At 40.2% G+C, this 24,131-nt stretch overlaps 1 protein-coding gene across 4 annotated transcripts in view; it reads right to left on the bottom strand.

Annotated features, from left to right (window-relative positions):
* Positions 1-24,131, bottom strand: part of MAP3K20 (mitogen-activated protein kinase kinase kinase 20) — an 86,764-nt gene that overhangs the window by 2,468 nt on the left and 60,165 nt on the right. For 2 of the 4 annotated variants that reach the window (XM_084523589.1, XM_084523588.1), the window contains exons 11-16: positions 21,753-21,888; positions 10,478-10,522; positions 9,617-9,647; positions 9,357-9,496; positions 8,060-8,122; positions 7,017-7,109 (exon numbers count right to left, since the gene is read on the bottom strand). In XM_084523589.1, coding sequence (XP_084379715.1) covers positions 7,017-7,109; positions 8,060-8,122; positions 9,357-9,496; positions 9,617-9,647; positions 10,478-10,522; positions 21,753-21,888 — 508 coding nt within the window. Of the gene's footprint in view, positions 1-7,016; positions 7,110-8,059; positions 8,123-9,356; positions 9,497-9,616; positions 9,648-10,477; positions 10,523-12,449; positions 17,363-21,752; positions 21,889-24,131 lie in introns of those variants that run through there. The other 2 variants (XM_084523590.1, XM_084523591.1) reach the window with 1 other exon arrangement.

Consider the following 24,131-nt stretch of genomic DNA (forward strand, 5'->3'; position numbering starts at 1 on the left):
GAGAATAAAAAGAAAGAGAGAGAGGAGAGGCTGGCAGAAAAAAACAAAAGATAGAAAAGAAGAAAAAAAAAGAGAGGGAAGGAAGAAAGGAAAAGGATGGAGAAAGAAACAAGCTTGGTGCCTTCTGAATCAAGATCCTTGGGAAATATCTAAGATAAGTAGTTGACTACTTTTCTTAAAAACTTATTTTGCTCAGCCACACAAGAAATAATGCTAGATATGTGACCACAAAATGGGACATATTTTCCTGTTTTCCAACTGATTTTTAGGTTCTTATTTAGCCATGAATAGGAGAGAGATGCTCAACATAAGCAAATATTGGGCTAGAATAACCAAGAATATGTATTTCAAATCTTTGATGAATTGGAGCCAAAAGATTTCTTGGCTCGAGAATACATTTAGTGCCAGACTTATGTGGGAAAATAATTTGGAAATGGCTTATTCAAAATGTCTGGTTGATAAATATACATACACAAGGTGCTTCAAAGAGATTTGCCTGGACATCTTGTAATTCAAACATCAAAGTACATCTCAATATTTACCTGTTCTATTTTGATTTAAATAATTTTAGCTTTTTGTTCAAAAAAAAAAAAATAGTTTCATAATTGAGAGGTACAACCAGTAAAACTCTGGGTGGAAAACATTTCTGAATAACATTTTGACAAAGCTACTAAATCAGCAGCCTCTGCAAATGACAGTGGAAGCAGAAAAGCAAATCACATATGTATTTTGAGCCACTTCTCATCTTCAAAACAGAAAATAAGAACACTTTAAAAATTAAGTCTCCTTCTTACTGCAGTGACGATACTCCTTTAACCCCGTATGTACTAATGTCTGTAACAAAAACTGAAAGGGAAATGAAAAAGCTCAGGCGCAGGCTTTAAACAATAAACATGTCTCCTGCAACAGCAGCTTCAAACTACTGCTGGGGAGACACCTCATTTTCCAAGGAGGCCCAAGTCCAGGATTCATTTTAAAATCAGCGGTTGCAATAAACTTTTTTTTTTTTTATGATTCAAGAAAAAACAGAAACGGCATTGTAGCAAGCAACTGGGTATTAGAAGAAAAGTAAGATGTAACACAAGATGAAACAAATATGAAAAAAAAAATGTTGGTCATGCTGGTACTAAAAGTAGTAGCATGTTGATTATTTAGGTCCCCAGAAGCTCCTTTACATTCTTAGCTATTATCTATCTCAGCTGCTGAAACCTGCTGTTTTAAAGGCATTAGAGTTGAACATCTAGTGACAGCACTTGGGTTATTTATCATTATGTATCACCCTGCTACACTATATTTTATTATTCTGGATTTAAAGGAAGATAACACAATTACGGTTAATTTGCTTCTCTTCTTTATATATATAGTGTCATGACCCACCACGGCTTTGTCCCATGAGATATTTTTAACCAAAAAGAAATCCACAAGAAACTCTCCCTAAAAATTCCATTAATAACCTCTTGTAGCGTGTATAGGTTGCAGGGTCTGGAACTAAGAATGTTTTAATCTCTTCAGCAAAACAATGTCTCATAATGATGTACAGGACTATTGCTGCACTGATGAAGAATCATACATAATTCAGCACCTTTCACTTGGCACCACTGTGATATCCTCATTAGCAGTGGCTCACAGTGGCTGTCAGATGGTGTCCATGCGAATGCAGGCATTATATTGTCTTTGAGATGTGCAGCTGCTTCCATGACACTGCCAGTATATAAAAACATGACGCCAGTTTGTTTTATTTAGTGCTAAACCTTCCAGTTTGTAAAAACAAGGCTGACACAGAGCCTGACATGAGGCAGTGAAAATAATTAGCTCTCATTTTCTCAGCCTCCTATTTCCTTCTCCCCGCTGTGTTCTCTTTCCACTAAACCACCACATGTCAGTCGAAATGGGAGGCAATTAGTGGGCTCATTTCAGTCCCCACAACTGTGCTGAAAAGAAAGTATTTATGATGGCACAATGAACAGCTGAAAGATTAAATAACATTTGCCTTTTGAAAAGAAAATGACTTCTAGCTAAATGGGCAATTTTTGATTATTCTCAAACAAGCTTAGAGTAGTTGGTTTTTAAAATACAAGAAAGGAAAATGAGTCATTTTTAGGTGAAAGAATCAAATAAAACTTGACACAGTAATGCAAATAACTGATGTTTTATTGCAAAATATGTAAATGTGTTATACCCTTAACAATGGCTCGTGTCTCAGGTCAGGGCAGGCTGTTGTCAGCCAGGCTCCAGCAAGACAAGGTGGCTCCGCCGCCGGTTTTGTTTCACTCGTGAGGAAGAGAAAAACAGGGGCGGAGGAGAGGCTTTGCGAGAGAGACGCTCTTAACGTAAAGAAACAAAGCGAGCAGAAGATGCGTTTATGTTGCCAGCTCAGCCTCCCAGAAAGCCGGAGCCCTTGCTCCTTGGCCAGGCAACAGGCCGCGGCAGGCTGGCAGCTGGCCTGAGGAGGCGCGGGGCCTTCCTCCTCCTGTGCACGCCGCCAGCACTGCCAACACACTGTGCTGTGCCCTCAGGTAGCCATGTGGCTGGACTTCGGATGTGGATGTGTGGAAAACACAGGGCCCTTTGGTGACCACCATGCAGGAGCCATCACTTCCAGCCCTGTACTCCTGCGGGGCACTTCCCACTTAGCACAGGGGGAAACATGCCAGAGCAGAGCAGGCACAGTGGCCCCACCGACATGGGGGCCTCCATGTGTGCCCTCGTGCAGACACAGCCTGACCCAGGAAAGCCCTCCGAAAGAACGCACAAGGAGCTCAGGCAGCCCGCATTAAATGTCTGCCACTGCCACTGATCCACTGCCGGCGGACTGCATTAACAGCAGTTACTCTTGATGGTTATGTTTAAATATGGCTGTGGCATTATTTTACAGTATAGGTTTTTTTGTTTGTTTTGTTTTGTTTTATTTTTCTTAAGAAAGTATTTACCACTTTACTGACTACTTATTAGAGTCTGAGCAAACCTATGAGAATGGCACACAAACACGGCCACTGTGCTGCTTGCACTGACTCAGCCTTTAGTATTGAGTGCCCTGAGGTTTAATGAGACAGGCTCTGGGTGATGAGCTTTTGAGGTAAGGTTAAATAATCCCACACTAGAAAGTCAAGCTACTTGCAAGTATCTTGAGAAGGATGGGTCAGATAAAGACAGTAGGATACAACTGAAAAATAACAAATCTGAAATTTAAAATTTTTGACCTAGACCACTGCTTTACTTTTATCGGGTTTGTAATGTGCCAAGTACCGCAGCAAACTAAACCAGTGACATTATACCTCATCTGTCTGAACTAGGAATTAGTTTAAAGAAAGTAAATAAGGGTTTTATCAGTATCAGCACGGTGGGTGGGTGGCAAGGAAGAAGCAGTAGAAGTGGCCTCAAACACTTGAAATTACAGGCCAGATACAACTATTTTAGTACTGTTTTGTCCGGTAGTGCCACATTTTGCCAGTCCATGTTTCTCCACAGGAAGAGTTGGTCAAAACTTCTCTATGAAGTAGCTTTAATATTATATGCACTTTTGCACTACACATTTAAATAGCAGCATCAAACAGCATTAAAATATATCCCCATCTGGATATTTGAGGCTAGAAAATAGTTCACACAGCGGATGTTTTGATGAGGTTCTGCTCCTTACCTTGTCAAATGGAGGGAGAGGGGAAAAATAAGGCAAAAATGGTGAGCCAACTTCAAGGCTTTGTGTTTGGATGTAGGTCAGATTGTGCCACACTCAGTAAAAATGAAAACATTCAAAGGCATGGTGAAATCTGCCTTTCTGAGGACCAAAAATAAAGAATGCATCAACAGGAGACAAAGAGACTGTGAACCATCCTTCTTAAGGTTGGATGATTCATCAGTGTGGAGCCGACACAGCTCAGACACCTTTCCCTGATTGGGAAATTTTAATGAGCCACCTAGGATGAGAAAGCCATTGAAAATTCCCTCTGCAGTTCTGCGAATCAGCTCAAGCCACAATTGCCAGGGTTTGTTTTTTACCCTCTTTGGCATCTTGGAGTTAATTGGTCCCCCCCTTTTTTTTTTAATTTGTGGAATAAAAATTCTTACAAAATGCCTAAAGCTATCACCTTTCAGCTCAGCAGGAACTGTGTATGGAAAGGTCATTAAAAGGAAGTAAATGGAAGTAACCACATAACTTGAACTACAAGAGTTGGAAGAGAAACCTCTAAAAACCAGGTTAGCTTTGCAGCACTCACTCCTGATGCATTCAGAGAGCACAAAGGTCAACCAAGCTTTCATCACCTCCAAAGATGCAGCTAAAAAGGGAAGGAAACTGTAATGAAATGACTGCATCTATCAGCTAGTGGAAACCAACATAATCCCACTAGCAGATGCAGTTTAAATTAGATAACAAATCTGCAGATGGTAAAGTTGCATACTGGGAAGTCAGTGTTTCCTTTAGCCTACAATGACTTGCGTGCTCAGCCCAGGGGAATAGGGCAGAGCCAGCAAGGGGAGAAACACCCCCAGCACCAGCCACTCCCCTGCATAGCCCCCTTCCTGCTTGCTGCACCCACTCCAGCTGAGCTGAACAACCTCTCCTGGTACACACAGCTCTAGCAGTCCACACTTTACCTGGGGAACACACATCCTCCACTTGTAACCCAGATTTGAGCTTATTGCCACTTTTTACTCATGGCTGAAACAGGAAAAATGCTTCTTAGGTAGGCAGCCCGTTACAGGGGATGATTAGGGCAAAGTTCCTTCGAGAAAATTATTTTTAAATTGATGTAGGCCAGCTTTTTAGCTGCAAAGATGGTGGAAGGTATGATCCCAAGTGTTTCTGCTGACCTAGTTTTACAGGAACAGGCACCGCTCTTATAAAAAATGGGACAGTAAAAGAAATTGAAACCCTTCAATCATGATACTGGTATCCTCAGTATCTCCATTTCACCACAAATCTGGGTGATGGCAGCAGTAGTTACTCTAAAGCAGCCTCTAGGGGAGCTAGAAGATTGTATCCAGGGATTTTCAAAGAACCAAGGCAGCCAAATTGTATATATTCTATGTACTACAGCATGCTTTGTTAGTGTTACATTTAATGTGCTGCTTACTCAAACTACCTTGCTCGCAGTGGCCATAGCAGCCTGCCTGAAAGGTCGCTTGGTTGCTTTTAAAAACTTTTAAAAACTGGCTTCACTTCAACATCTAAGACAGGCATGGGTTTTTAAACAGACCCTGGAAAGAAGTTTGCAGCTCAGAGAACCTCAGGTGACGAACAGCACACTCCCTGGAGCTGCAACATGGACGGCATCACCGAGCTGGGTGGATGCCAGTGCACAGGAGAGCTGCTTCCTTGGGAAGGGGCAGAACTGCACAGGGAGCAGAGAGAGCTCCAATAAGGAGGCCCTGGGGAAGGCAGGACCAAAAGAAAGCAAACACAAAATAACAACTGAAAAAAGTGCCCTCCTTCCGGGGCATCTGGGCTTTCAGAAACCTGCAAAAAAAAAACACCATCACCTAGCCCCATTCTCTATTAACAATTTAGCTTCTGTCCCATAGAATTTGGAACACTGCTTCATGTACAAATTTTGCTATCACAGCTGAAATAGCTGCTTGTACTCAAACTCAGTAGGCATGACTGCTACCTGAATTTCTCTAAAACTCTCAGAGGTCTGTTCTCCTCCTCTTGTTGCTTCCTGGGGCAGACTGCCCACCCTCCTGTGCTAAGGCTCACAGCTCCTATTGGAAATACAAGGGAGACATAAGGTACTGCATGCCCTTTTTGCTTCTGGTGGAGTTGCACATGGGAGGGAAAGATGGACACCTACATAACAGCAGCGGTAAAGAATCATAAGGTACATGCATTCAAGAACACTGACAAAGTCTAAGTCATTCACATAGTGATAAAGAAAATTGTCATAGGAAAAAACGTACTTAAGATAAAAGAAACAAACAAAAAAAGGAAATCTCAGACAAAAAGCAAAATGCTTTTTTCAAATTGATGAAATGATATCAGTACGAGTCCAAGTTCCTACTAAGTACAAACCTAAATGCTTTCTCTGCAAGCACCACCAAGTACAGAAATCAAGAGACTTCTGCAAACAATATGCCCTGAAAGCAAAGCAGTCAGATAACACAAGATGAAAGTCAGCCACCCACAAGTTTGGGATGGACACACAATGCAGATTTGTCACATACAAAAGGAAACAAATCCTGCTGTCACAACCCCTGACTCTAACTCAGAAATGCTTTGCACACCGTTTCCACATAGATGATTAATTCTAAAACCCTTGAACTCAGAGTCTGTGGCAGGCTGGATAAAGAAAATGAAAGGCACAGGATAATCCTCACTTTCGAGGACATGGTGGAAATGCTTTGCGGGAACATCTGGGGTTGTCAACACTCCCCTTACACAGGGTGCAATGAGAGGTACTTGAACCAACATGGCATGGAGCTAGGGTTTTGTATGGATATGGCATGCTGGACCCCTGCACAGAAGTTTTGCTGTCTGCAGTGGGCTGCACCTTGCCTGGGGCTGTGAGGGAAGAGAGGCAGCAGTGGGATCTCCCCAGCCAGCAGCTAAGCATGCCACGCATTTTCCTCTCTTCCTGGTCACAGAACAAGACACCACCTTTCTGCCAAGACAAAACTAATGCACGTCCATTGACATCAGGCATGTGCCATCGCCCAACTGTCCCTCAGCATTAACCTCCTCCATTTGCAACAGGCTCTTCTGCTTAAATGGATTGTTACTGCACACCCGCTGGGATACAGGGAACAAAGCCAAAGCCCGAATTACAAAAATGACAGTTAGAAAAATTGTTCATGAGGAAACAAAAGCTTTCACTCAAAGCTTTCTGCAGCACTATGCTCTTCCTAGCTCACTCTCAGGCATGCTTGCCCATCACTGGCTCAGCCCTACTTGCTACCTTGATCAGCATATTACCACACAAGAAGCCTCTTGCAGCAGGTGATTTTTTTGCATCCAGAAGAAACGGGACACCCTGGTTAGTAACTAAAAAGATAGCCAAGCTGATCCAATATGCCCAGCTTACCTTTGGACCATTTCCTGGCTTTAAGTGGTAGCCAAAAACAAGTTCGAGATTCACTACTTTCTCTATGTTTTCTTCAGCATCACCTGCAGAGTCCTGCCAAAACAAGGTAAAGTGAGAGCTCATGCCTACCCCAGACGTCCAGGAAGCAGAAACAAAGCCTTTTGTGGGAGCAGGGGTTTGCCTTTCTAGCATTACAAGCCTGCCAGGTAGCATGAGAAGCCACCACTCTGCCCCTATCACACCTGGGAGGTGCTGGGTGGTCCCTGCTCCTCATCAAGCTGCTCCTCGGCAGCATAATGCCATGGTGGCCACCTTCACTGGAATTACAGCCAGCACGGCATGGCAGCGACGTCCAGGCTTTCATTTTCCCCTTCTGGGAACAGTGTTTCACTTTATGTAAATTTGCTTTAAGTGGATTTCACTCTATCACCTTGCAATAAATTATGACTAAAAATGCTCCTTTTGGCTCCGGAATCTAGAATTGCTTGATTAGCTCCCAGAATTAAATCAGGCAAATATCTGCTCCAGCAACCCTGAAGTTCCCAAACATTCCCTCCCTTTGCCATAGCTCTTGTTAGGGAGATCAGAAAACCAACAGGTTAGCACATGGCTAGCCAGACATTACAAATAATTCTTCTCCCTTGCAACGTCAATAAACCGAGGAATGATGGGCTCATTCCTCAGAGGTCTGCCTTTCTTTGGAGGTGAGCAGTCAGCAGGACTTGTTCAAGGGAATGGCTCTTAGAAGTAATTTCTGATTAATGATAGCAAAGGAATTGCAACCAGCAGACTTCTAATTTAGAAGCACTGGTTCCATGACAAAATCTTGGAGCCTCATTGAAAACAACTTCTAGTATTATACCACTTATTCTGATGAGACGCATTGCTGCTGTTGACCCTCCGCATTTGTCAAAGCAGTGACGGACCCACTATGTGAGAGGCTGCCTCACCCTCCAGCCAACGGCAGGAAAGTTGAGACATGAGAACAGTAAAATATTTGTACCAACATGAGAAGCACTTCTTATATAAACAATCAGACTTACCTTAATTAATGGTGGAAAATGAAACAGATTTAGGTAGTCGTGGGTTAGCTTCTCAATCGCAGTCTATAAAAAAAAGAACACAACAAAATCAGATGAGCATTATTCAGTATTGTATTAATACCACAAATACCAGCACAAACAACAGGGCAGTTCAGCATACACTGTGCTTTTCATTGTAGATACATTAGGGCATGTGAGAGCAGTTTAAAATACAGCTCTGCTCTGGAAACTGTCTCGCTAGATTGACCCCATTTCACATTCAGAGTCAGACCTGCTTAATCAGAAAAAGAGATGTTTGGGGGGTTGTTTTGGTTGTTTTTATTTATGCTCAGTCAACCCAGGAAGCTGAAATCTTTCATTCTGGGCATTATTGACTTTATTAAGTTTCAATAATTTTCCCTGTAGGAAATGTAAATTAAAGATATCAGTAATAGTGTGTGCTATGGAAAAACAGCTGATGAGCAAAAGGGGAATAAATCTCTGTGACTTACAGAGATGAAGCTAAATTTGCAGGATTAGCAATTAGGATAGAAGTATCTCTTTACTAGTAAATTGTGGTAAAGTCATTGAGACCCAACAGAATCCCAGACGCTGCTTTTAGCGAAATCTTTTTCCAAAGCTGACTGCCAGGAAACCTATCTCCTGTGGCTACAGTATTAACACTGTTACTGCTGCTGTGATCACGTTTTCCAGACTACAGCTTTCTAAATTCGTTGCAAACATTAGATATTCAGAAAAACATGAAACTAAGCCTTAAGAGCAAAGCAACTTAGTTGTCAATCAACCAGCTTAAAAGTTGTCTAAGGGAGTTCTGTTGGTCAAAGTAGGTTTTAAGTTAAAGGCAAGATGTGAAAGTGGAGAAGTTCGGAGATTTAGATTCAAATAATTTTTCAATATCTGATCTTCTCTTAGCTGAGGAGAAATCTTAGGGAGCACTCTCTGAAGATAGAGTGCCCAAAGCTTTCTTCTGGGTAAATGGCCCCCAGAGACAAACCCCCAGCAGAACGGTTTGTCCTGCCCCAAACAAAACTAAGAAATGTGGAGGAGCATGAAGATCATGGCACATTTTTACACCTCATAAAATGTTCAGGTGGCTTTGGGTTCCAGAGCCATATAAATCTGTAACTCTGTTGTTATCTGTTGTTATTTTTTTTGTTTGTTTTTTGTACCAAACAAGCTATTTTGCTTTATAACTTTTTTGTTTGTTTGTTTAATTAGTATCACTGTAAAACTGTAGAATACGTCTGAATATTTACACTATAATTTACTCTAACTTTCAACATATACTAGTAGATACCTTTAAATGGATGATGTGTCCTCTGGCAACAATTCCCATGTCCTTTAAATCTTCTTCTTCTAGTAGAAGCAATCGTTTCCCAGTGATATGATGTTCCTTAAACAATCTAGCATATACACTCATTTCACCAGAAGCATCGCCTTAAGATAAGAGAGGTTATTCAGAAATCCACAGGGCTTTCCATTGAGGGGAGGAAAATATAAACAAAGGTATTTATATTCATGAATATGAACAGGAAGGTACACATGAATAGCTTTTACCTTTTCTAGTAAGTTGTTGCATCCACAAAAACTGCAAAAAAAAATTAATCAATTTTGAAGTTCACATCAGCAAAATTTTATACTACAGTTATCTGGAGCATACAAGTATAATCATTCCTTTTTAAAAATAATTTTAAAAATATTTATTTTGGGTTAAAGGACTCAAGATTCTCCAACATCAGTGATTACATTTTTTTAACTGCCTTCTACTTTGCAACCATGTTCCTTAATTTATTTTTATGAGGAACAACAGGACCGAGGCAAAGTTTATCAATCTGTCATTTGATAAAAGGGCCAAAGTTAAGCCCTTAGCAGTAGCCAGGGCTATTTTCACTTTTGGTCTGGCATTGCAATCTTTTTGTAAGCCTTAGCTGAACAACCTCATGTTGTACCACACACAAGGAGAGTGCTAGATAGGGTATTAGGCAATTTAACTGAACAAGAGAGTAAAAAGAAGGCTACACCCCATTAAAGCCCTTAACGCTCAGTTAATTTCCATCCAAGCAACATGGAAACCTCCAAACCCATTTTGTCTTCTCCAGGACAAGTCTTGCTTAGATCTTCTTGCAGCACTTCCATGTTTCCTTAATGATTGTTTAGGAATTCAGTGCTGGCTGCTGAAAACTCACAGCACAAATTTTCTGGGCATTGAAGAACGTGGCTGTTTTATCAAGGTCACTTAAATACTTAATTTATCCATGGTCATTTTAAAGCTTTTCTGGGACACAAGTTTCCCCAAGCAACTAGCAGCACAATCTCACCCAGATACTCTAATCTGACTTGCATTCCCTCCATACCCACTGCAATTTGCTAGAGAGCTCCAGCAGCGCAACGCTGGCCGCGTTAGCACAAGATACTCACCACATCTTCTTCAGTCCATGCACAAATATCAAAGGAGGGCAGCAACTGTGTGAGAGATACGGATTGAAAAGAAAACCGTCTGACTATTTTTCTCCCCTCCACCCAAATTTCACTCCCGTAGACAATTTTACTTGGTTCCTTTTCTCCTGCGAAGGGGAGGCTGTTGGACTGTGACTCCCATACTGAGAGCCCTTCGCATGGCTGACAGCCTGAGCCCTTCAATTCAGACCGATCACAGGCTGACTCTCCAGCTATCTTGCCTCTGGTTTCTGATGCTACAGGAAGGCTTTTGCTTTTGTTACACATTTGATACCATCTGATTTCTGCAATGAAAATAATGCTGTGATTATGACACTCTCCAGAACACCAGGTACTTTCTGCAGATGGAAGTAAAGCTGCCACTAATCAGTAGTGAAAGCAGAACTCGGAGTCAAGCCACTGTAGCTAGTCATCCCACAAGGACAATTCTCCTTTGGTTTCTGCCAACACTTCGTAACTCCTCGCCTGAGGCTCTGTGAGTGTCGGATCCCCAGCCCCTCCAGGGTTGCAGCCCATGCATGGTACATATGCTGTATGCACAACGCCGTTAACTCCTGAAGCATAAAGGACACCACGAAGATGCACAGGAGGATGGATGTGAAATTCTGGGATGATGTGAAAGCTGACACAGAAGACCTCACTGCAATACTGATTTCTGTTTTACTCACTCAGGAATATGCTACCCCAGGCTTCACCTTCTTTACATTTTTATTTGGATAAAGGGTTAACATTAATTTGTATGTATGCATTTGGACACTCAGCATCTCCCAAAGGCTCAATGTCACAATGCAGTTGCAAACTTAGTTGATGTATGTAACATTGACTCAAAAGAGAGCCAGTTCAGTTACCCACCAGCCTCCAGGGGTTTGTGTGATTACATCCTATGGGCTCTGCTGGCCCACAAACACTCTGGCCCCCAACCACAGGCCACGCATACCTCCCCAGCAGGCCCTCACCCTGCCTACGTCCAGTTGAGTACCGATCCCCAGGGCAGGGCTGCCCGTTCTGGTCCAGCATGAGCACCTCCCTGGCTCTCTAGGCACCAAGACCAGGCTCTAGTGTAATTCACCCACAACTTCCAGCCATGCCTTTTGTAGTATCCATGTGAAACTCCCATTGAAGTGCTTTTGGCTGCCCGATGCCCCTCGACTTTGCCTCCGTAACCACAACTTCTTGATGCCCAGCCTGACTTGAGGACTCCTTAGACCCTCTTCCTCCTGCTCCACCACCTCCACCACAGCCAAACCTTGTTGGGCACAAACCATCCATGAGACCAGTTGAAAACGCCTCTGTGAGAAGGACCTACCAGGCCCTCACACCCATCCCTTTGCCCACTGCCTCCCCAAAGTGGACAGCACCAAAAGCATCACGGTGAAGTGGCAGATGGGAAGATGTGCTTGCTAGATAAAATGAGACCTTCCTGACTTTTTGACTGAAAAAATGGTGTAGTAAAGACAATCTTCTCAACCTCCTGCTAGTCAGGCATACCCTAGGCCCACAGTTACCTGCAGCCTGTGCAGGAGTCTGTGGGGCAGAAGTGATGCTGGGGTAACACCTGAGCACGAGGGAGGTCAAGTGGTCACCACAAAGATCCTTATGAAGGCAGTGGGGTGTGCCTTTTGTGGGTATTTAATAGTCAAATGGGCTGCATGAGGAGCCTGGTAGAATGACTTGTATGATTAAATCATTTACTGCAGAAGTCCATTATTGTATTTTTGGTTGCACAATGAATTTTTTTCAGGTTTTCCCATGTTTAAATATAACCAGAGGCAGAATATGTTCTGTATTATTTTAAAATTCAGGAAAAAAAAAAAAAAAAAAAAAGAAATAGAAATGTCACACACCAAGTAAGATAAAAAATGACTTAAACCAGCAGACAACAAGGAACCTCTTGAAACATCAGCATTTTACACAGGGACACAGATGCATAAAATTTACTGTCAAAATGTTTATTGCAAAATAGAAGTTTGGAACAAAGAGAAGCAAAGAAAAAAGTTCACATCAAAAGAAAGTTTATGACACCAATTGAGGAAATTGAATACATTGCATGGTTTCTTTTTGGTTGTTTGCTTTGTTTTTACACTGGAAAATCAAATCCACAGTGTGAATAAAACAAGACATCATATGTCAAGTGCAATAAAGAGAGTAACTGACGCTGCAAGGTTTTACCACACAGAAGTGTTAACATCGCATGTTCCACACAAATTATATATTCAGTTTACAGCACAAGAGTTTTGGCACAGGCATTGCGCTCATCATTGTTTTTTCAGAAGGGAGAAAAAAATTAACACTGTGAAAATATTTTCTATTCAAATTTCATCTGTTCACACTTGAAGTGTAAGTAGCATCAATTTCAATTATTCAGTACAAAACTTTTTCAGTAGTGCAAAAGCAAGAAATGCAGTGGACTATATCTGACTTTGAAAGGCATTATGAATATTTTAGCACACAATATAAAATGTTTAAAGAAGGTTGTTGGTTCTACAGTTTTAAAATTTAATTTTCACACATCAGAAATCTCTGTGCAGATTTTACAGTGTACACTAAGTTGGAAGTCTGGGGGAAAAGGGAAAGGATTCTCCTCCAGATTCCTACCAGTGCATTTTAAGGGCTGTGAAAATTACTAAATGAACTTATCTTTCTACCTGAACATTCTACATAGGACTGTAGTTAAAACCTCTGTCAAGTTAGAGGTCATATTAAAAACCTGTAAAAGCTGCCTGATTACAGAAAAAGGAACTACAGTACTAAAGACACACAGTAACTCTGCTGGATACTGAATAGCTGTATGCATACTACCGACTCACTACTGTTGATAGCAATATGAATCATTATTGCAACATGTATTTAACTCAGAATAACCGCTTTAAGACCTAGATGGAGAGGGAGTCAACACCTAACAAAACCGCTCAAACAATAAACAAATGACAAGTCAAGAATACGACTGTGCGACAAGGAGCTACTCCAGACCTCATATACCAAAAGCCCTTCAAATCTAGAGGGTACAAACTCCAAGCCAGGCATCCAACCAGCCTGAGGATGCAGCACACCTACACACCGTACCTTAGAACACTTGCTATTCCAAGGAATTACTGGTGTGATGGTCACAAGAACAAACAGATCAAGAGTTCCACCCCGTTAATTACTCCCCATTTTTTTTTTCCCCAGTGCTGAAGGAAAAGTTGGGAGTTAAGACATCCTGTCTTGGTCCCAGCTCACCCTGCATCTTTAAGCGAGCCAAAAGACAGTCCTCACCATTCTTCTCTTGGGCCACACATCCAAGTCAATGCTGGCAGTACAACAGCTTGGTAAAAATGAGAAGTTCAGGCCCACTTCTTGCATCCCACCTCTGACAACTACAGCAATACTATTTTACTGCAGATACCTGCAGAGCACTAGGGAAGGTAGAGAAATCTGGGATCCCAAAATGCCCAGTGGGGACAACTGTGCTGAGAGGCCTATGAGGCATGGGAAGGTACCATGTGGCAGTGGACTGTTGTGGTGCTGACATAGGCAGAAGATAGACCAGGCTGTACTGCAGAGCAAAATCAGGTGTGGAAGACGAAATATTTTGATCTCCTCCAACCAACATACAGGCCCTACAGAGACACTTCCAAAATCTTTAGCTAGCTAGGGGCATAACAGGAGCAGAAAAAACACAGCTGATTCTCACATATGATTTTTGGCTTGTAAACTGCAGACACCTGTTATGAAAGCCATCACAGGAAAGTAAAAATGCAATCAATACCATTCTTTTCTTATAAGCAGAGCCAATATCCTAAGTATAACACTGTCATGAGGGAACCACACCAACAGTACGTATGTGTCATGTTATCCTTAACTTTCTCTACAATTCAGAGACCTTTGCTGCTCTGAACACACAAGCAAGTTTTATGAGTTTATTTTTTTCCTTAATATAGCTTTATTTGCTTTGAAAAATAACACGTGGTGAAAGAATGGGGAAGAGTAATTTATTTTTTTTTCTCACAAAAGAACTGGAACTAAGTAAATAGTAGAAATTCCTATGAGGATGCTACCAAATTCTGACAATATTTTGCTGAAATAAGTTACACACGAGGGTAATAAGCACAAAAATTTGTAAAGAGACTTAAATCTTGTCATTTTATAACTAAGAAAGCCATACTACTTAAGGACTATTTTTAATTCTGTAAAGATTAAGGAGTGGATTTAAAAATTCAATTAGAAACCCACACAAATATAAATGTGTATAAAGTGCTCTGAGAGTGTCAGATGCTAAAAAGTGCAAAACATCAGTGCTAGATACAGACATAGTTTTGAACACTAAATGTATTGAACCAAATTTCATTTTCAGTTAAACTTGTACAACACTACACTGCATATGTGGTACAGTGATCTATGCACGATGACACATCATAAGGTCTTAAGTGCAGATTACAGAAATACATCAAATTCTCCTGTGTGCAATGTGGCAAGTGGGTGTTAGCAGACATAGACTTACAAAAATAGTACAAATCTGCACTGGAAATAGCCTATTTGCTTATATTTCCATTTTTTGCCCTTCAATGTCCCTTGTTCTCTCTAAAGTCAGGTTGCTTTGATGGACCTAAAATGCCATCCCTATCTGTGCTGAAGGAGCATGTTCCCCCTGGGATACACAGTAAGCTTATTACATCATTTAAATTATGATTCTATCGTGATAGAAGCTTCCTGATCCATGAGGGTTAACTTCAAGCCATTGGGTTTGCAACTATTAGGAAGGAGGGGAAATGAGGAATTATATCCTACTGAAACTGAGCATTTGGGAAGGACTAGTCCTGTGAAAACTGAGCAGAGCAAGAGAGCTTGGACTGAAGTGCTCGCCGCCTCACAGGCTACCAGACCAGTGCTGATGCTGAAGAATAAAACAATCCTCTCACATCCCGAAGAGGTGCTCACTCGTCACTCTGGGAAAACTCCTTCAAAGAACTTTCTCTTTTGTTGTCTGAACATGTAATGATTTCAGGCCTGCTGTTATCTAATGTATCTATTTTTCTCTAAGCTATCTACAAAAACACTCACCATAATACGTAGGTTAGAGCTGTGTAACAGACAAGCCTATAATTAAAGAAGCCACTCAAAAACAGAAGTTTTCATAAAAGAAACCCCTCCAGTAATTGAGAATGGGATTTTGACGACTTATCCCCACTACAGCTGAACTAGACAGTAACATTTTTCTTTTGAAATGCTGCCCTTCTTCTTTGGGCAAATATTTTACATCAGCTTCCTTTCTAACCTGCATTTGTGGTTTGTGCTGGTTTCCCTCCCTCCTCCTGCATCACTGTTGAAGGGGTCATCAGGAGAAACGTACTCACTGCTCTCAACACAAGTGCCTGGCAGGCAATTATTGTAGCAGATTGTTACACACTGAGTTTTACGGTAAGTCATAACAGCAGTGTCAATACTTTAAAAGTGATTTAGCTACAAAAAATAGATACTCAGAGCTTCGTAAATATTTCTCACATTACTGCCATCACTGAGAATTTCACATAAGCCACAGTAGCAGGGCCCAAGCTGAAATATCATTGTGACTTCTCTTTGTCCTTTCACAAGGATAGCTAGCACACAGGGCTTAAGAGGTGCAACAGAATCAAAATTTGCTAACACCCATTTTTACTCTCAGGTACAAGAATAAGTCCATCAAAGTTAATGAGGCTTCCTGGATTTACATCAACATAACTGAAAATTAGCTTCTAGATCACAATATCTGATAATAGATGCAGAGGTCTGATTGCAATTCGCTTTGCTAGAGTGAATTATATACACATGCACACACACGCGAGGGAAAAAAGAACATTTACACAAATCATCTACTAATAGGGATTATCTAGATTCTGCTGCTATTCAGTTTTCAACCTGTATATTTAACTAACCCCTCTATTTCTCTCAACCAAGCTTCCCTTCTCCCAAGAAATGTATTTGTGACTTTTCACAAAACCGCCTTGAAAAAGGCTTTAAATTAGAAACACAGCAAACCCCTTCACTGCAACAGCAAGAAAGATTGGATTGTAGAGAATAGCAAATCTGGAAGTACAAATATATTCATGTGATTGACAATTAAAGGGGTAAGGAAAATGAGAAAAAACACAAAAGAAAAATTTGAAGTACATTAATGGCATTAAAGGCATTGAAGTTTCCCCCAATGTTTTCAGATCTTAAGTTTATCAAGCCATAGTTTCTGTAATCAGGCATCAAGAATTATAGATATAATCATGGTTCTTAATAGTAATCTCAATTACTTTGGAAAGTTTAATTCCAAATTTCATCAAAGCAGAAATAAGTCAACACAATCTAAACAAAAACAACATGTCTTTCTACACACAAACATGCTCAGCCAGGAAAACATCTCTTTTTCTTTTACAGGATTTGAACAGACCAAACTGACAGGATTCTTGTTCTATAACTTTATTGGTTTGCTTTGCTAAAACCGATTTCAATTTAACTCTATAACTGATTTCATTCGCTGCTATCATCTGTGTCATCAAAATAATCATCATCATCACCATCGTCATCTGACCAGTCGAATTCACTGAAACCCAAAGCCATGTTGATTTTCTTTCCTTTTCTCATAGAGGTGGTTTTAGAAGAATTCTTTTTGGCTTGCATGTTTATCTGCATTCCAGAACGCAGGACAGATCCTGCTTGGTTCAGAGAGAAGATATCCCCAAAGCCCGTCATCATCAAGGCCTTCAGACTTTGGTTCATGCCAGCTACCTCCCCGTTACTTGTTGCTGTGATCTGACATGACATCTCTGCACTGTTTGACTCCTCTGTTTTAGATTCAAAGTAAGACTCCTCAGACATTCTTGCAGCAAGAGGTAAGAAAAACTATTTAAAGGAGGAGAGGACAGAGCAAAAGTGAAAGTTAGAACCAATTTTAAAAAATCAAGGAAAAAGACACCACCAGATTAGTTGGCAATAAACAGAAAGCATAACGATTAGTGAATCTCAATATGGAGATCAAACAGACAGCTTAATTCTGTGGTCATTGTTCTTAAATGAAAATGCAAAATCACTGAATCACATGGCAAGAACCACAGGTAGCAGAGCTTTCATGATAAAAGGAGGTTCAAACTCTTCAATCCTTCATTTTGTATAGCATTAAACAGATTATGATGTTTCCTAGCCAGGTAGACTGGCTCCTGGGACAATGCAGGTACAACACAAGTGTGAGTGAGTTGCTTAATTGAACCCTTCAGGATTGAAGAATAAATCATGTTAAGATTAGAGAACCCAAACAAGCTCCCAAAGTTTGGTGCAGAAGTAGCAGCCCTCCAAATATCAGAAATAACAGCAGCAGTATTATTACTTGTGCAAAGATTCTTTCTGAGTATATGGTCAAAAGGAGAAGAAGGGGTCACCCTGCTATGGCCACAGTCAGAAACAAGCCTCTCACCAACTCAAAGGAGACAGGAACCAGCCTCCAGCCCATGCCAGCACATTGCTTCGGGAAGCTGTCCCAGGGAGGAACAGGAATGGGAAGACGGGGCTGTTTGGTCAGCTGGTCAGCTTCTTCAGGTTGGTTGGCTTTTTTTTTTTTTTCACTAGTTTTTTTCAACAAAATCAATAGATCTTCCCCATTTGGTTGTACAAGATATTTAATCTCTACTGATTCAATCTTCACCTAAAGATAATGGTGCTTTCCTCTCCCAGTCTGTTATTACAGTGTTTTCCACAAATCAAACATGCCCTTTCCAGCTAAATAGTTATTAACACCTCTTCAGAGTGACCAAGTGAGTAACCTCGGTGACATGCTCTACTCTTCACAGGGAGTAAAAACTCAGGTGTTCGATCCCAAATTAAGCTGCCTACTAAATCAAGAGTAAAGGAGCAGTGTATGAACAACTCAAATGGTCTTTCTCTCCAAAGCTGTTTGAAAAACTACCTGCCCAAAAGTCATGTTTTTTTCCACATCTTTCTTAACTTAATTAGAAAACTGACTGAAGTGTTGACAACAGTTGATCACAACAGGTTACATGGGAGATTATGGTGATGCCATCATCTGTCATATTGGAGGCTTCATGGCCACGCTGCTCAAAGAGTGCCCATTTCTGTGCAAAACCACTTACATTAACAAGCTGTTAAAAAAGGAGAATATCTGTCTTTTGTCCTCTCAGGTTTTCCCTATGTATGTAGGCTTTCTGTTTGTGTTGTGGTGACAAAAGTTAGTGGTCAGTGTTTAAGAAATGAAAGTAAATTAAAATGTTGGAGAGATACGGAACACTAAATATTCTTTTTGTTTCCTATGGCTGTCTATGTGATGGAAGAATCTCCAACTAAGGCTCCAGACACCTGGCTGTACAGGAAAAAATGACCACACAATCACCAAAACACCACTCAGATCAAGAACACCAAAGGCTCCTACTAATACAGGGAAGGGTCACTTAAAAAACAAGAACTAGCCACAGAAATGAGATGCCCACCACAAGTGATTTAGTGCCAGGCAGTTCTTTCATCTGCTACTGAAGTTTTAGTAACTTTATATCCATGAAACTGCATCCCTTGGCACATGGGAAGAACCCTCTACAAAAATCAATAAAGCTGTGAAACAGCTTTCCTCTAAAACACATTTCTCAGACAGTGTTTGTGCAACGCTCAGCAATGGGGTAAGCTGTTAGTGGGCCACAGTTGTGGCTCATTTTTCTAGTTTAATGCCTCTCTTCCTCCACATTTTGCCACCTTTTGTTATATGGAAAGTTTAGGATTTATATGTGCCAAGACCTGCCTTTGGTGTCACATTACATATACACTTGTGATTACACATCACAAGGAGACTTTTGCAGATGACTGGGATCCCCGATCTCTATACAAGTCACTGTTCTTAAATTATCAATTGCAGGTGCATGGCACCACAAGTGAGTATTTAGTATTTATATTCATGTCTTGCTTATTGTCTTTCTCTAAATATGAGATTTGGCTTAGCTACATACCCTCCCTTCTTAAAGTCAGGTCTGTTCTTTCAAAAGAAGTCTCCCATGACACTACAGCTGTGGCTATATTTTACTCCTCCAAAAGGCTCCAGATTCCCTTGCGCAAGAGGCTCTTGGACACTTGCACAGAGGGAATTTCAGGGATCAGACTCAAAGGTGTCTGACACATAAGACACAGCAGAAACAGAGTCAAAACAAAAGCAGGGACAAACACTGTCACAGAAATGTTTCTGAGGAATGGTCTCATCCCTCTCTCATGTTGATGTGCGTAAAGCTATGTTTTATTCTTTAGAGTAGGAGTAGCCTGCTACTGAGAGCCACCTACCATGTGGGATGGCAGGATGAAACTTCTATACCAACTCTAAAACACTGGAGAATCAAGTGGCAGGGACAGCTTCCCTGTTCTCCTTTTACGTGGTTTGAGTTTCTCCTCCTGCACACCACTTCAACAGTATCTGCTGGCCTCTGCCCTTTGCTTCAGAGCAAAACAAAGAAGTGACTGCAGAATGTACAGCAGGGATGACAGTACCATCTGAGACACAACTGGGCCTAGTGTTGGCTAAGAACCAGGTATAAGCTTAGTGGGCACCCTAAGCTGTTACTAGCTCCAGATTTCCATGTCTTTAACTACTGTTGTTACAGCCAGGGTAGCTTAAAATCAAGCAGTGCACCTCCCTGCTGCAATCATATGGCTTGGCATTACTGAGCAGACATACCCTAAGCCAAGGGATGGATGGAGGGAGACACCTGACTCCAAGGATTACAACTTGCAAGGAGAATGCCCGGGGATATTTTCCAAAGGATTTACAGCTATGAATTTAAGAGAGTTGTATATTTAACCACTGCCTTGTAGAACTTCATTTGTTCTGAAGAAACAAATCCTACCAGAACAAGCCAATTTTCACCAAAGTCATTTTTTTCCAAGAAAAGGGAAGAAAAGAGCTTTTTTTTTTTTAATTTCTTAAAGCTGTTCCATGTAACAGTTCATTAAAGATCTACGGAAAAGAAAAACAAACCTGTCTTTTTCTGTTATAGGAAATTGCACTTAAATGCAATAGGAGAGTTGTGTTAATGTTATGCAGAAAGACAGTTCATGCTTAGCAAAATAGGCCTTAGCACAATGCTTTATTCAGCAATACCAGCTACAAGTGAAAAGTAGAAGTCATAGGCAAATACAGCATAAAAAAACACCCTAGGGTCTTGCTCGTGAAAAGCTTTGCTCATTAAGGCCGTGTCTCATGCTGTGTGCAAGACAGATGATGGTCTACAGCTCAGTTACTAGAAGTATGCAAGCATTAAAGCAGACATACAGATATCTACTAGGAACACATAGTATCTGCACATATGAAAACATTTACTCTTCATCATTTCATTACATGGTCACAGCTGGAACATGAATGCAACTTCATTCAAAAAACAGGAATAAGCCATGCCTTAAAAATAAGTTGTATGTAAATGGCTCTGGCTAGAATCAATGTTATAAGTAGGATAAAATTGTGGAGAAGTAAATCATATGCTACTGCAAACTCAATTTCGTATTTGTTTTGGCTAGTACTTTAAAGACAAGTGGGTAATTGTGGTATTTTTCTTAACAATTCTGTCATAGTATGTGTAGTCAGGCACTAACCCTGTAGTACTCTTTCTGCCAATCTGTCATCATGAGTATCATACTTCAATAAGAAATTTGTGATAACCCAAAGAAGTTTTTTGTTCAATTTATTAATAGAAATGCAGTGGTTCTAATAGCTAACAAATGGCCAGTACAAGTACGTTAACTGTAATTATGAACAAAGCCCTAAATTAACACCTCAAATGTTGACCTGCTTTTCATGGCATGGAAATTTGCCTCTTCTCATAGCAAAAGGAGAGACTATAAAGATCTAAATAGGTTTCTCAAGTTTTCTTCTCTAAGAAACAAATTTTACTCCTAAGACCAATCCTGCATCCATTTAAAGTCAACAGCTTTCTAGTTGAAAATGACTTTATTGAATGCAATCAACTTTTAAAGCTAAGAAGTATAATTAAATCAATGGGAAACTACTCAAGGACCCATGGAACAAAATAAACTACAGAAAGTATCTGATATCTAATGTATTAGATCATTAAATATATATAGATATATAGATATATATAGTTATTTGCAGTGATGTTATAAGACTTTAATTGGTTCAATGCAACAAATAAAGAAAATGGGGGCACTATTTCCACGGTATGTCCTGAGATTTGCATAGACAAAGCTCCAAATGCTTTCTGAAGTAAGATGAAAGGTTGAATTATTGTCTACTTACAGGAGTATTGGACTGTTCGGTTAACTTCTGCTCCCACATCTTCAAACGTCGCTCCCGTTCCTTTAGTTCCTGCTCTTTAAAGCTCAGATCACGCTCCAGTTTCTTTAGTCTCTCTAAGGTTGCTTCAATTTCACATCTGCACGGAGACAATTTGTTATGTCTTGTCTTTTCCTGACAGATATAAATTGTTCATAATTCCCACCTGAATGTTAATTAAATGTGAAAGACTAAAAAGTACAATACTAACTCAGGCAGTTCATTTAATTACCAAATGCAAAGCCTTTCAGAGCTTTAAGAACAACTGACAATGTTTATACTTTAGAATAACCACAATACCTTCAACTGAAGAAAATAAAACTTAAAAAGGGGTAGGAATGCCATCTAATAATACAATTCTAAAAACTAAAATGGCATTTTCTTACCCAAACATTGTGAAATATATTATCCCTAAAGAATCTGCATTAAGTAGTAATAATGGGACAACTATTAGCAATACAATCCGAGTAGTCTAGAGAAGACAGTTTGCCTGGGTTTATAATGTGGCCATAAAATTTATTTGGACTCATGTTCATCATACACCTAAACACTATTTCAGTATTTTTGCCGCTAACTTTCCTGTTTCTCTAGGTTAAGATATAAGAGTACACACACATGAGGAGCAATATAAAGCATGATATGACCCAGACCTGAAAATGTTTATGAGCTTCTCAAGTTAGGAACAATTAATAAAAGGATTTGATTTACTTTTTTTCTGCTTTTCACCATACATGCAGAGGTGTGAAAAACAAGACAGACAGGAAGCAAAAGCTGTGCTCTAAGGACCTTAGATATGATCTCTCTTGGGTTACACTTCACATATTTTGTCCCATAAAGAAGTGATTTCCTTTGACATTCTTTCTAATGAACAGTATCTTTTAAACAAATGAACTGAACTGCTCCTGGAAAAGAGTTTAACAAAAGCTTTGCACTACAAAGGCACGGCTGTGTACTACAACATAGAGAAAAATAACTCCCTTGGTAAATTCAGCTACATTTTGCTTGTGTAATAACCAAAGAAAATCTTCCAGTTTGTATCACAGACTTTATTTGCATGGAAGTTATTAGCAAAAAGCTTTTGTGACTTGTTTGGAAGACTGCACGCTGCCTGCCACCTGTATCCTGACTGTTACTTCAACTATTTCCCATTCACATTATGAGAATAATTCATCACACTGTTTTCATTTTGCTCCTATAGAGAGATCTCCTAAAGAGACAGATCCTGAAGAGAGCTCTTAAGATAGCTATTGAGACTAAGCAATGTCAACTACATCTGTTCAAACTTTCTCAACGTTTTCTCTTTGTAAACACACTGCAAAAAGTCTGTTCCTTCTGATGTTTACAGAAAGAAAATAAAACTACTAATGACACAGTAGTTATCATTTCTATTTGGGGAAAAAATGTGTGTATTTTTCCTGTAAATACCCTGTTCTATCATGGAATTATTTAGCTGTTTTCCACTAGCAATCTAAACGAGTTCAGGTTCTTAATGTGGGAAAGCATATACCCAAAATGCCTATTTAAATAAATAAAAGAATGTAAATAACCAAAATCTTATGTATGTCCTACTTCAGTAAGACATCTCTGTCACACAGCAGTGCAGTGAAAAGATTCAAGAGTGGGAATAACTAGCAAACTACTGCAAACTCTACCACCACGCTTAATTCTACTGCAAAAATCAGCCACCTGGGGCAAGGGCATTTATCCCACTTAAATCATGCTGAGTGAGCCGAGCTGTTCAGTGTGGTGGTCAGAACAAATGTCCTTTGCAATTATTATGCTTCAGATTTCAAGAAAAAATCTCAGTCATGTTTAGGCATGCAAAGGTCAAGGCTGATCTTTGTGCTGGGTGGAAAATAGTCACGCATCTTAATAAACAACAAATTCAACTTTTGTTTTAAAATGTCTAGAACATATTGCAAACAATGTTTGACAGATGTACAGATGCATACATTTGGCAGAACTCTGCCTAAATCTTGTGACTCTTTAAAGGAACGAAACTGAAAAGCATTGAACAGAAGGTCAAAAAGGGACTCCTCTCCCAGCATTCATTTCCTTGTCATCAACCCCTCCTGCCCAGTGCAACATGTACTATGCAAACTGCTGTGGGAACTACACAGCAATTCGAGGATAGCTGCACACTGCTTTCCTTAGTTGGTCTCTCCACATCACTTCTACTTATATGCAACTCTATAATTTTTAAAATATGTAAATTAAGGTTCTCTTTTAAATAACAATCCCTACTAGCAACGTCCTGGTAACAATAGCTTTCTATATGTCAAAAGTCTGTTTTGTGCTGTAATTACCTCTCTTCATTAGACAGAAACTTCTCTTATAATAAAA

The sequence above is a fragment of the Aythya ferina genome (genome assembly GCF_964211825.1).
Source record: "Aythya ferina genome assembly, chromosome: 6".
NCBI classification, from domain to species: Eukaryota; Metazoa; Chordata; class Aves; order Anseriformes; family Anatidae; genus Aythya; species Aythya ferina.